This window comes from Nannobrachium achirus, assembly GCF_963921795.1.
Source record: "Nannobrachium achirus genome assembly, chromosome: 5".
Taxonomy (NCBI): Eukaryota; Metazoa; Chordata; class Actinopteri; order Myctophiformes; family Myctophidae; genus Nannobrachium; species Nannobrachium achirus.
Genome location: NC_137814.1, coordinates 264,959 through 279,453, shown reverse-complemented (window position 1 = coordinate 279,453; position 14,495 = coordinate 264,959). Strand labels below are relative to the sequence as shown.

Sequence of the window (14,495 nt, the reverse complement as noted above, 5' to 3'; positions counted from 1 at the left end):
TATCTCATATAACATTGAATAGAACACAGTGCTTTATGTATCTCATATAACATTGAATAGAACACAGTGCTTTATGTATCTCATATAACATTGAATAGAACAGTACTTTATGTATCTCATATAACATTGAATAGAACAGTACTTTATGTATCTCATAAAGCAGACGCAGACGCTTTTAATCCAAAGCGACTTACAATAAGCAGATAAAACATCACAATAATAAACAAGAAATATGTCAGTACATCAACAGCAACATAACAAATGCAAATGAATATCTATCTAGAAAACAATATAATCAGTCAAGAAAAAAGGTTCTAAAAAAACTAAAAATAAATGCTTCAGTCCACGGTGAAGACTCACCTTTTCAGACTCCGCCTAAACCCTGACCCTACATGAAGCTAGTTAAACCCTTAGCACTACTGAAACACTCAATGACCATACATGAAGCTAGTTAAACCCTTAGCACTACTGAATCACTCAATGACCATACATGAAGCTAGTTAAACCCATAGCACTACTGAAACACTCAATGACCCTACATGAAGCTAGTTAAACCCTCAGCACTACTGAAACACTCAATGACCATACATGAAGCTAGTTAAACCCATAGCACTGTAACACTCAATGACCATACATGAAGCTAGTTAAACCCATAGCACTGAAACACTCAATGACCATACATGAAGCTAGTTAAACCCTTAGCACTACTGAAGCACTCAATGACCATACATGAAGCTAGTTAAACCCTTAGCACTACTGAAACACTCAATGACCATACATGAAGCTAGTTAAACCTATAGCACTACTGTAACACTCAATGACCATACATGAAGCTAGTTAAACCCATAGCACTACTGTAACACTCAATGATCTTACATGAAGCTAGTTAAACCCTTAGCACTACTGAAACACTCAATGACCAGGAAGCTAGTTAGCAGCATTTGTTTTTAGGTTTTTTAGAACCTTTGTTCTTGACTGATTATATTGTTTTCTAGATAGATATTCATTTGCATTTGTTATATTGCTGTTGATGTTCTGACATGTTATCTTGTTTATTATAGTAATGTATTATCTGCTTATTGTAAGTCACTTTGGATTAAAAGTGTCTGCTAAATTCCTAAACTGTTTAGAATGTAAACATGCACATCTTTCCACCTCAGATATGGTAGGCTGTTTCAAAGAGAAATATCAGTTTCCATCAGAAATACTGTCAGAGTTACATACTTGTAAAGTTCAATTTAGACCTCTCAAAAGGAACCCAGATAGTCTAGTTTTTGTCAAGTAACTTGAAAAAAATCCATAAAAACTAACGCGAAAAAAGAATTGTGATAAAATCGTGTATCATGATACAGCTTGAGAAAATATTGTGATATTGTATTTTTCCATATCGCCCACCCCTAATTCTCAGACACTGCACGCTGTGTGTGAACTGTGATTCTGCAAACTCACCTCTCAAAACGCATTGATTGAGTGGTGATTTAGACAGGTTTTAGTTACCAGACGTGACAGAAAAGGTAGTAAGACAGACGACAGAGAACACGCGCTCCTGCCATTGCAGTCAGCGACGTGGTGGAAAAAAATACTCAAGATCTTCTAGCGTTTAATTTTCGGCTTTAGTCCTCGCGCTCCGCCCGTATGTTCTGTTAAGCAAGCCTATATATTATTGGAGGGATAACAAAGAAACTGCTACAAGGTATGTATAAACATACTTGTGTGGATTATGGTGAAAGTTTTTCGTTGCTGCTGACTGCTGTACGAGGCTGCTGCTCCAGTGAGGATTTCTGTGTCTGTCCGTGTGACGGCCCGAGCTTCCCACAAACAGGGTTTGAAAACATGTGGTACGCGGCCCAGAGCAGAGCGGCAGGTCCTCACTTCTCCCCCGTTTTAAAACTCGCTCGTTTTAAAAATAGCCCCGCTCCGCTCGACTCTAAAGGTAGCTCTTCACTGCTCCAACGTCGGTGGCGGGAATCGTTTGCTGCCGACAGAGAGCCGTCGGCAGCTTTTTGGCAAGAGACGTTTGCCGTCGATAAAGCCGTCGGAACCCTCTGATGAAGAACTGGACATGTTCAATCATTTGCTGTCTTTTTCTAGGAGACGTAGAATTGAGGGGGTTAAAGAATGGACCTTTAGTTTGCTACTGCTGCATAACCAAGCCTAAATAAGCCACAGACATTTTCCCCGTCGCACATTTGAACTAAATACCATATTATCAATCTCAATCTCAGTTCCTGTCCGACTAGAGTTTGTGTTTAATGTGTGCCACGGACTGCCAGTCTGCCAGGAGTTGGAAAGAGTTTCTTGTAGTCTCTTTTCTCTTTGGTGTGGAGTCTCCTTAAGAATGACTGACAGCTCATCCGCGCTGCCCGCGATGCGACGCGAGAGACGTGAAGCGGGCCATGAAATCTCATTAAAATACATTTGTTTCAACGACAACGCGTCGTGCCGCTACATCGTCCGCCCCTCCTGTTTTCGCTCGCGGAGCCTCTTATTTTTGATCGAGGTTTCGCACCGACGTCCATAGAGGTAAATGGCCATGTCCCGCCCCCCAAACACTTTATATTATTATTCATTTATTTGATTGGTTCAGGCCAGGCTACATCACAACGCTAGGCCTGTGACGATTCACTTTTTCCCGATTCGATTTCGATTCATAGGGTGACGATTCGATTATATCACGACTATTGCGTTTTCCTGCGATTTGCGATTTGAATCACGATTATTGCGATTTTCCCCCAAAGATTACAGCTTTTTTTATATTGAAACATTATAAAACAATTCTAAACTATATAAAACATTAAAAGTTGAATCATACACTTCAAATCAATGCAGCCAAATAAAGTCAGTCAATCTTTTTGACATTTATTTCAGCCAAAGTGCCAGTGGTACAACATTACAACAACATGTTCCTGGTCAAGATGCCAGAAAACACAGAAATCAACAGTCATAAAAACATTAAAAAAGATCGCTGTGCTGCAGGCCTACAGCACTGTGCTAGCTTTAGCCATAACATGACATCCTCATGACCTAAAACTGTTCCTTTAGGACCTGTACTCTGACTGAAAGTGGTTATTTCACCTTCAGGTTAATTTCGCCTTAAAAAAAAGGGTTAGGGTTAGGGTATTTCTTTTTTTTTTTTAATAAATAAATAAAATCGGGAAAATCGATTCTGAACTTTGAAAATCGATTAATTGAATCGCCGGCATTAACATCACGATAATATAGTAAATCAACAGTATTTGGCGTCGCTCGCTCGCGTGCAGTCAGTGAGGATGAGGTGTAACACTGACTCTACCGCTGACTCTGACACTGTTTAAATAAAAATACATAAACATTAAATCTTGTTTGTTTCTCCTCGCAGGGTGGTGAAGGAAGAGATCTCAGATGACAACGCTAAGCTGCCTTGTTTTAATGGACGCGTTGTATCATGGGTAGGTTTAATTCACCATTAATTAACCATTAATTAATCTGTTGTATCATGGGTAGGTTTAATTAACCATTCATTAACCATTAATTAATCTGTTGTATCCTGGGTAGGTTTAATTAACCATTAATTAACCATTCATTAATCATTAATTAATCTTTTGTATCATGGGTAGGTTTAATTAACCATTAATTAACCATTAATTCATCTGTTGTATCCTGGGTAGGTTTAATTAACCAGTAATTAATCATTAATACATTGTTGTATCCTGCGTACATTTAATTAACCATTAATTAATCTGTTGTATCTTGGATGCTATTTTACATAAAACTACCAATCAACTACAAACTGCTTTACATAAAAACTATCACAAAGTCATGAGCAGAGATGGCAACACTGATTAAAGGGGAGTTTCGGTCAAAAACGACTTTCCTACCTTTGAAATGATGATCCAGGAAGGCTCTGGGCTGATCCAGGTGTTGTTTTACCCAAAGCAGCATTTTGTTCATTTTTCGATTTTCTCCCCTGCACCCCACGGCTCCAAAACGGCACCTTTTGGGTCAACCCGTAATCCGGTTATTATTCTCGCTCAAAATTCACTTTTCTCGCTCGGTCTCAGTCCCTCATACTGTAGTTAGCATATCCGAGCTACATCAGCTCCTGGTCGCCGCCATGTTTGTTTACAACAAGCTCAACTCTGAACTCTGAGCCCAGGAGAGAAACACTGGGAAATCCCGTTCCCGTTGGGAAACGCGCGTTCACGAGCTGCTGCTGCTGCTGCTCTCACAGCTCCACCTCCCTCCCCCCACAGCCTGTTACCTGTTGAGGCAGACAAGAGGCTACACCATACATCACTCTGCAGACTTTGTCGACATAGTTACATCTTTTTTCTTTGGCTAAGAGCATTTTTGTGTTTTATTGTTCGTCGCGCGTCGGGGAGTCACGCGATACAAAACGGGATTTCCCAGTGTTCTCTCCTGGGCTGAGTTCAGAGTTGAGCTTGTTGTAAACAAACATGGCGGCGACCAGGAGCTGATGTAGCTCGGATATGCTAACTACAGTATGAGGGACTGAGACCGAGCGAGAAAAGTGAATTTTGAGCGAGAATAATAACCGGATTACGGGTTGACCCAAAAGGTGCTGTTTTGGAGCCGTGGGGTGCAGGGGAGAAAATCGAAAAATGAACAAAATGCCGCTTTGGGTAAAACAACACCTGGATCAGCCCAGAGCCTTCCTGGATCATCATTTCAAAGGTAGGAAAGTCGTTTTTGACCGAAACTCCCCTTTAAGAGCAACTGGAATCACAGGACAGACAAGGACCTCACTAACACACACGTGCAAACACGCACGCGCACGCACACGCACACACACACAGACACACACACTCACACACACACACACACACACACACACACACACACACACACACACACGCACACGTGCGCGCACACACACACACACACACACACACACACACACACACACACACACACACAGTGCTGGTATGGTGATAAGTGTTAGATTGAATCAGTGACAGAAGAAGGCTCCGTTTGTGTGTGATTGGGTGCAGTGTGTTCATCTTTATGGACTCTCCTTCATTTCAGAGGGGTCCTTCAGGCAGTGTAGAGGACTGTCCTGTATAGAGGGGTCCTTCACTGTAGAGGACTGTCCTGTATAGAGGGGTCCTTCAGGCAGTGTAGAGGACTGTCCTGTATAGAGGGGTCCTTCAGGCAGTGTAGAGGACTGTCCTGTATAGAGGGGTCCTTCACTATAGAGGACTGTCCTGTATAGAGGGGTCCTTCAGGCAGTGTAGAGGACTGTCCTGTATAGAGGGGTCCTTCACTGTAGAGGACTGTCCTGTATAGAGGGGTCCTTCAGGCAGTGTAGAGGACTGTCCTGTATAGAGGGGTCCTTCACTATAGAGGACTGTCCTGTATAGAGGGGTCCTTCACTGTAGAGGACTGTCCTGTATAGAGGGGTCCTTCACTGTAGAGGACTGTCCTGTATAGAGGGGTTCTTCACTGTAGAGGACTGTCCTGTATAGAGGGGTCCTTCAGGCAGTGTAGAGGACTGTCCTGTATAGAGGGGTCCTTCAGGCAGTGTAGAGGACTGTCCTGTATAGAGGGGTCCTTCACTGTAGAGGACTGTCCTGTATAGAGGGGTCCTTCAGGCAGTGTAGAGGACTGTCCTGTATAGAGGGGTCCTTCAGGCAGTGTAGAGGACTGTCCTGTATAGAGGGGTCCTTCACTATAGAGGACTGTCCTGTATAGAGGGGTCCTTCAGGCAGTGTAGAGGACTGTCCTGTATAGAGGGGTCCTTCACTATAGAGGACTGTCCTGTATAGAGGGGTCCTTCAGGCAGTGTAGAGGACTGTCCTGCGGGACCTGTGGGTCGTGACCCCCAAGTGGGTCCCCACATTATTTGGGGGGGGGGGGGGGTCCCCAGATGACAGATGATTAACTTAATGTGCAACATTGTTTTCTCTCTCAACAGTAAACAAACCAACATACAGTTTAAGTGTATAGAGGGTATCTGCACATTTCTAGAGTGACAATAGAGGGTATGCGTGTGACATCATCATCATACCCGGAAGTTATGTGTGAATGCCTACTGAGTGGCAAAAACATACTTTCTTGCGTTGACAGCCCATTCATCCAAACAGAAAAGTCTTATCTGATTGCATTAAACGAAGTTGAACAACGTTAAACTCACTTTGCCACTCACTTTGCCACTCGATTTGCCATTCACTTTATGCATGCGCATACCCTCTATTTAAGGACTTTTTAATGCCTCTAAAATGACAAATTAAACATTGGCCAAATTGTCAAATATTAGAGGCAGAAATTTTGAAAATGGCAGATCTACAAGCTCACAACACCTCGCAACTCTAGGCGCTGTGAGCTTGTAGATCTGCTATTTTCACAATAGAACCGTGTTGTACAAAATGTAAAGCCTCAACTCTTAGTGCTCGTCAGGGTGGGGGGTCCCCAGTTAAAAGATGGTTATTTTGGGGGTCCCCAGTTAAAAGATGGTTATTTTTTTTTATTTTTTTTATTTTTATCCCACGATTTTTGTAACCCATTTTTTCACCCGGTGCCAATTGCCTAAGCTGTGATCCTGGGCTCTACTCTCCCTCTGCCAACCTGGGGAGGGCCCCGAACTGAGCTCATGCTTCCTTCAATACATGAGGAGTGAGCAGGCCGCTTCTTATCACCTGACAGGGGGAGCTTCCCCGGTTGGACGTAGCGCGTGGAAGGAACACGTTATTCCAACCAGTTCCATTCCCCTCCATCAGGCGCCCCGGCTGGCCAGGGGGAGGCTTTATAGAGACCAGGATTACTGCATGTTTTTGTGAGGGTATCTACCCTAGGAGACACGGGGAGAACATGCAAAGATGGTTATTTTGGGGGTCCCCAGTTAAAAGATGGTTATTTTGGGGGTCCCCAGTTAAAAGATGATTATTTTGGGGGTCCCCAGTTAAAAGATGGTTATTTTGGGGGTTGAGAAAAAGGGGTCCTTCATGCACTGTAGACCAGGGTTGAGCCTGTGGTCACATTATTACAACCATGTCAATCATTATTACAACCATGTCAATCATTATTACAACCATGTCAATCATTATTACAACCATGTCAATCATTATTACAACCATGTCAATAATTATTACAACCATGTCAAGTTGATAAAATCACATTACTTGATAACTTCTCTCTTATTTATATATTTCCACATAACCTAAGTGTATTATGTTATGTCTTGGAATTCCATTTATATTCTGGCAATGACACAATTTGTAATCAAAGTAATTTGCTACATTTTCTCACTTTTTAATAATTCTGTGCAATCAGCATATTCCACACAAACACCAAAACACACTAATGTACATGTGTCTGCTATTTGTCTGGGTTGTTAGTTAGTCTGTCTGCTATCAATAGCTGAGCACATCTCTCTTTCAATTGCTTCACAATGTTATTTATGACTTGGCCCACATTCAACACATATGGCTTTTTACAGAAAATAAACGTAGAAAATAGATAGTTATGGCTGAGGAAAATCAAATAAAAACAAACAATCTTCTTACAATAGATTCCCAGACTGTTTAGCTATAAATGGCTAAAGATGCAGTTGTTAAGTAGAGCTACAGTACACATCTCTTTCATTTGATTTGCTTTAGGACTACAATCTGCTAAGTGTGTGTGTGTGTGTGTGTGTGTGTGTGTGTGTGTGTGTGTGTGTGTGTGTGTGTGTGTGTGTGTGTGTGTGTGTGTGTGTGTGTGTGTGTGTGTGTGTGTGTGTGTGTGTGTGTGTGTGTGTGTGTGTGTGTAGCTGGTATCAGGAGACGGGGTCCAGTCAGATGGAGGGTCGGTGGTGGACAGCATGGAGCCTGTCCCCCCCAGGGACCCCCTGCCCCTCCCCCTCCCCATGGAGAGCCTGACTCTGAGTCCTCTGGAGAGAACGGGGGGCATCGGAGACTCCAGACCCCCCTCCTACCAGTCAGTATTTATACCTACTATATATATATATATATATATACCTACCAGACCTCCCTCCTACCAGTCAGTATTTCCCATATTCCCTCCTGATTGGCTACCATTGCCTTCTAAAGTTTGTGTTCTTTAGATTAGGGAGTCTTACTGGGTCTATAGCCTAATTTGAATTAAGCTGTATTAGTCAGGTTTGTTACGTTAAGAAATGTATGTTTGTCGGATTTTTGTGAAGATTTGTAAAACTATACATTTTTGGAATCTTCAGAGCATGGGGAATCCAAAAATCAATGTTCCCATTTGCACAGACACCTGCAAAGCCGCCATTTTGGACGTTCAAAATGGCCGACATAAAATACATCATTTGTGCTATCCTGGCTTCTGGACAACCTAGAAACTTAATTAAACATGCCAATCCTATGTAAGGAATCAAATGAGTAAATGTTGGGAGTAAAATGTTCCGGACCCCCACCCCCTTTCTGGGGGTTATCTATTTTGGGACCTCCCAGAACAGTACGCCAGCCAATTAATGTCCTATTTTCATAATAGTAGAGTTGTTTTGTAGGTTTTAAAACCTCCTGGGCTCATTTATTGCACTTTTAAAGTAGCCAGAATAATCCTTCTGACTTTTGGTTGGGGTCCTTCCTCACCTGGGACCCCCAGACAGACCCTTGAGCCTATCTCAGTAATCGCTCTGCTCCAGAGCAATGTTAAATTAGATCATAACTGAAGCATAAAAGTTGTTGTAGCTGGGCTTTGAAAACAAAAAGGAGTAGTAACAAATACCAGGGGTCTTCCACAGGGGGTCCGGGACCCCTGGGGGGTCCTCAGTTACTACAGGAGGGGGCCCGCCAAATCTTGATTTGGCGGGCCCACTCCTGTAGTAGTGAACATTTTTGTGTTGGACAGTTATGGTTGACAGGTGTTAATTGAGTTTGTGGGGAGGGCGGGCTTAGGGGGGGCTAAAGCCCCCTCTAGCCCCCCCCCTGGAGCCGTCCCTGTTGCAAGGTATTACTTTAGGCGCGCAGACTAACATGTCCATTTATTGCACTGCACTCACACTGACAACACAACATACACACCTCTGTGTTATCGTCACACCAAAACCAATACCCTATCCTCTTAAAGAGCTCATGGTCAATTATGCCCAAAGAGATTCACTACATGTCCTCCCTAATAATGTTGACAGTCTTTGTTTGTATTGTTTAAGCAGCTGCACCATCCCTTGCAATCTGCTTTGCAGACACATTTGATGAGCTCAAGTATTGCCTATATTTATATGAGTTGAAGCGAAGGATCTCAACGTATTATGCCTTAACTTAGTTTCCTTTTAGTTGACCTTGTATCAGTGAACTGTACTGTCATGAAACTGTAATTTATCCTATGCATAACTTCTAATAAATACTTCAATCAAATCAATAAAAAAAGCCTTTGAAGCAGGGAGGGCAAGACACTTGACTGGAACATACCCTCCACTTTCTGACACTGCTGTAAATTTGCAACAGTCAAAGCCAAGGTACAAAACAAAAGTAAGTAGATATATTTGAGCGTGTTCAAGTTATTGAATGTCACAAATGTCAAGGGTTCCTTGGCCTACACAATTCGTCATGGGTCAACGCCTACTTGAAGCCTGATAATGATGACATTCAGCCATTAACCGCTTCAAGGACCTTAGCAAGAGTTCCATTTCTACTGAGCTTATTAATGGTGAGCTTCCATCAACATTGCAGTCATTGGAGCATGTTGCATGCCGTGTTTACAGTTCAAAAGGTCCAACAACCAACTCGTGCTGCACTGCTACCACATATCCTCCTTGCCAACTATGTCACAATGCGGGATAAATCATACCTGACAAATTGCCCTAAGCTTCCACCAATCGAAGAAAATGGGTGAAATTCAGAGAGTGGAGGGTATGTTCCAGTCAGGGGTCTTGCCCTCCCTGCTCAAATAACCTGCCTTCCACTCTATGCTATGGTGGAGACTGTGTCAACACTATTAGGTTGGACATTGAAGATGACGATGATAAAGACGAATAGATCCTGCATGTCTGAAATTACTGTATTGTAGTGAATCTCCTTGGGCATAATTGACCATGGGCTCTTTAAGAGGATGGGTGCGGGTTTTGGGGTGACGATAACACAGAGGTGGGTGTGTTGTGTTGTCAGTGAGTGCAGTGCAATAAATGGACATGTTAGTCTGCGTGTCCCAAAATATGAAGTTGCAATAGCTTAAATATTGCAATCCCAGCAGTAACACCTGTCAACCATAACTGTCCAACACAAAGAATGTATAAATAATACTGAGAATACTAATAAACTATCAAAGTACAATACCGTTGTTTTGGGTTGAGATTGGCACATTTCCTGGGGCAATCTGCCCAGATCATGCATGTCACACGTGTCTTCCTCTTCTTTTTTAGTTTTTTATTCTCAAAAAGCGCCTGCAATGTAGTGCATTTGAAACTACATTGCAGTGCACATCATGCGGTGATCACTGCTTGCCTCCTCTGAATTGTTTTATTTTTATTTTCGTTTATTTATATTTCGTTGCTGAGTGAGGTCAGCAGACGAAGTGACATAAGTGAGATGAAAAAACCTGAGTGAAATGTGCCAATGTCAACCAGAAACATCGGTACATAAACCCTGAATACATAAAAACATTCAAGTTTCAAATCCCATCAAGATTTGGTGGGCCCCTGTAGTAACTCTGTAGTAGCTCCCTGTGGAAGACCCCTGGTATTTGCTACTACTCCTTTTTGTTTTCAGAGCCCAGCTACAACAACTTTTATGCTTCAATTATGATCTAATTTAACATTGTTCTGGAGCAGAGCGATTACTGAGACAGACTCAGGGGTCTGTCTGGGGGTCCCAGGTGAGGAAAGACCCCAACCAAAGGTCAGAAGGATTATTCTGGCTGCTTTAAAAGTATAATAAATGAACCCAGGAGGTTTTAAAACCTACAAAACAACTCTAATATTATGAAATTAGGACATTAACTGGCTGGCGTACTGTTCTGGGAGGTCCCAAAATAGATAACCCCCAGAAAGGGGGTGGGGGTCCGGAACATTTTACACCCAACATTTACTCATTTGATTCCTTGACCCAGAAAACATAGGATTGGCATGTTTAATTAAGTTTCTAGGTTGTCCAGAAGCCAAGATAGCACAAATGATGTATTTTATGTCGGCCATTTTGAACGTCCAAAATGGCGGCTTTGCAGGTGTCTGTGCAAATGGGAACATTGATTTTTGGATTCCCCATGCTCTGAAGATTCCAAAAATGTATAGTTTTACAAATCTTCACAAAAATCCGACAAAAATACATAAGGAACCTGACTATATGGTTTTGAAACAAGTCTGGGCTTGTCTGTGGAACAGGTCCAAACCAATGGATTTTCTTTATCAAATGAAGCCAGTCTACAAGAGTAAGTGTGACATTGAGGGAGTTTTACCGTGACTGAGAGACAAGAATCCATGCTTTTTATGGTGTTTTCGGTGTTAACACTTTGCAAGCCACGGGGAGCCCCTTAATATTAAAACCGGAATATACCGGACATCTGGGCAAGGAGTCTCAGCCGCGCCGTCTTTTACCGTACTGGGTCATTAAAAACGAAATAAATGATTTTTATCCGAAAATCGGCCATCATCTAACCTTCCCTAGTCACCACTCGTCCATCGATAGCGCATGGCTCGTCTGACATGAAGCAGAAGTGACGTCAGTTCCATTCCTTGCAGAGGCTTCCCTGCAGCCGTTCATTTTCTGTTTAGATGTTAGTGCTCGCATAGCAGGAGTGCTGGGGGCTAAGCTAGCGAGAATGCTCACATCTACTCTTGAGTCACACGTGGATTATTTGAGCCGACATTTACGTGAACGGAACGCGCACGCGAAACGCACGGGGAGAAGATGCCTCGGCCAAAACTGCCACTCTATCCCAATGGAGATCCAGATAATCACGGTGAGCTAACAACCTGGGGAGTGAAAGAAAAGAAAAAACAACGGCGCGGTCCAAGATGGAGGGGTGGCGGGCTCATGTTTATAAACATAATATTATGTCTCAGATCATAATACAATAATAGAACTTTCACAGCTAATCTATCAACAGCCATTCTATTTCGGCTAGCAAAGTGTTAAAGTCTGGTTGTAAACCACCTAATGAATCGCCTGTTTCAGCTTGACTCGTTATCATTCTGAATCAATTAAAGTTACATTGTTTGATTAAACGTGAGCAAGTCTAACTCTGAGGCAAAGGCACAGTTTCCACTGTGACGGGGATGACATTGTTGTGCCTAAATGGGTTCGTAAAGACAAATAAACCCCACCCACCCCCACCCCCCCAAAAAAAAGAAAAACAAAGAAAAGAAAAAGAGAGATCATTTACTCCTTTTGTAGTGGTGAGGATTTATATATATGTGTGTGTGTGTGTGTGTGTGTGTGTGTCTGTGTGTGCGTGCGTGTGCGTGTGTGTGTGTGCGTGTGTGCGTGTGTGTGTGCGTGTGTGTGTGTGTGCGCGTGTGTGCGTGTGTGTGTGTGTGTGCGTGCGTGTGTGCGTGTGTGCGTGCGTGTGTGTGTATGTGCGTGTGTGCGTGCGTGCGTGCGTGTGTGTGTGCGTGTGCGTGCGTGTGTGCGTGTGTGTGTGCGTGTGCGTGCGTGTGTGCGTGTGTGTGTGCGTGCGTGCGTGCAGTGGGAAGGCAGCGAGTGGCAGAGACACACTGGACAACGCCACAGAGAGCGGCTCCGTGATGTCACAGAGGAGAGAGAGGGAGAGAGAGAGACCTCGACGGAAACACAGCGAGCACGGTACGCTAATGCTAATGCTAACCGTAGCGCTGCAACCATATGAAACAGTGAATGTTAACCCTAGTGCTACAAACATACACATATGAAACACAGCGACCATGGTACGCTAACTCGCCAACTGCTAACTTCCCCATGTCAGTTGCTAAATGCTAACGTGCTAATGTGTCCAGGCTCCAGACAGAACAGGCTACATGCTAACGTGCTAATGTGTCCAGGCTCCAGACAGAACGGTTACTCGCGGCCTCCAGGGGGGCGGAGCCCAGCAGGGGGGCGGGGCCCAGCAGAGTACGACAGCTGTTCGTCTTTCATGAGCAGCGAATTGGAGTCCACTTCCTGCTTCGACTCAGAGGACGACGACGCCACCAGCAGGTGAGACGCTAAAACTGCAGCTCCAGTTAATAACATTATATATACAGATATACATATAGATATATATTATACAGAGGAGGCTTCGAGACGCCACCAGCAGGTGAGACGCTCAAACTCCAGCTCCAGTTAATAACATTATATATACAGATATACATATAGATATATATTATACAGAGGAGGCTTCGAGACGCCACCAGCAGGTGAGACGCTCAAACTGCAGCTCCAGTTAATAACATTATATATACAGATATACATATAGATATATATTATACAGAGGAGGCTTCGAGACGCCACCAGCAGGTGAGACGCTCAAACTCCAGCTCCAGTTAATAACCTGATGTTATAATACTGATCCTTTAATGGTTAACCCTTTAAGTGCCTATCCCGAACAAGTTTGGCTTTATTTCAATCCAAAACAATATTTTATTTGCTATTTTACTTACCCCGAGCTGCTTGGAGCAATGTGGGTGGTCCCGGCTCGTCCAGCGCTTACCAACGAGAGACGCTAGATGGTCCGACGATTTATTCCATTGAAAATGGTTTAAAATAAAGTTTAGAGCCCCCCAAAAAAAACTCAATCTATACTGTCGGCGAGACGTATTCCAGGGTGCCTATCCCGAACTAGTCCGGGATATTTAATAAAATTAATTATTTAATCGGAGGCCTCAACGAAGCCTCGGTCTAAACGTCCATCCATGGTCCGGGCCAACACTCGGCCATACACCCCATATACCCGCATCGCGCCGCCCACTCCAATAATAAATCACATCTTTAGACAGGATTTTCTCCGGATTGTGTTCCCAGACCCAAAGAGAAAGTTTTTTTGCGACTAAAATAGCTTTAGATCGGGCTTCTAAATGGGTTAGCATTTTGGCTACTTGTCAGCTAGCTTCCTCCTCTAGTCACCCATAGCATTGGCTGGAGTGAAATCCCAAGGCACTTGGGACAGTGTCGACGAAAGCTAGAGCGAAGGTCTATAGAGACATTTCTGGCACTCTAGCGCCCCTTGTGGCCGGCGGCACTGTATGAGTTAATAACATTATGTTATAATACTGGTCCTTTAACGCTTGGGGAGCCAAACTCGTTCAGGGACGAGTTAAGGCCACTAGGTGTCCCCCTGCCACAGGAAGTTATCTCGTTCACAGACGAGGCAACAAACAGTTAACTTTTTGAGCCTGCAGCTGCCCTTTGAATGACCTGAGTCATTACGTCACCCAGTCAGTGCAGGCAGCCCCTCTGGGGAAGACATCACGGAAGGACTTAACATTGCTTTAGATTCTACTTTGAAACATAAGAACGGCTTTATCTAAGAATGACATGAAAACAGCCCCAGGGAAGCAGAGAGCTGATTGTTTTCACGGCGACACTTTACCGCGATTTTCCCGCGATTTTTGGATTTTAGTTTCGCGAGCGTTTGTAAACAAA

The 14,495-nt window shown here is 43.5% G+C and overlaps 1 protein-coding gene across 1 annotated transcript in view; it reads left to right on the top strand.

The window, feature by feature from the left end:
- The window catches only part of LOC308284664 (segment polarity protein dishevelled homolog DVL-3-like), a 51,262-nt gene that overhangs the window by 6,616 nt on the left and 30,151 nt on the right, over positions 1–14,495 (top strand). The window contains exons 2-5 of the mRNA XM_080725363.1: positions 3,359–3,428; positions 7,748–7,914; positions 12,586–12,701; positions 12,917–13,070. Coding sequence (XP_080581489.1) covers positions 3,359–3,428; positions 7,748–7,914; positions 12,586–12,701; positions 12,917–13,070 — 507 coding nt within the window. The remainder of the gene's footprint in view (positions 1–3,358; positions 3,429–7,747; positions 7,915–12,585; positions 12,702–12,916; positions 13,071–14,495) is intronic.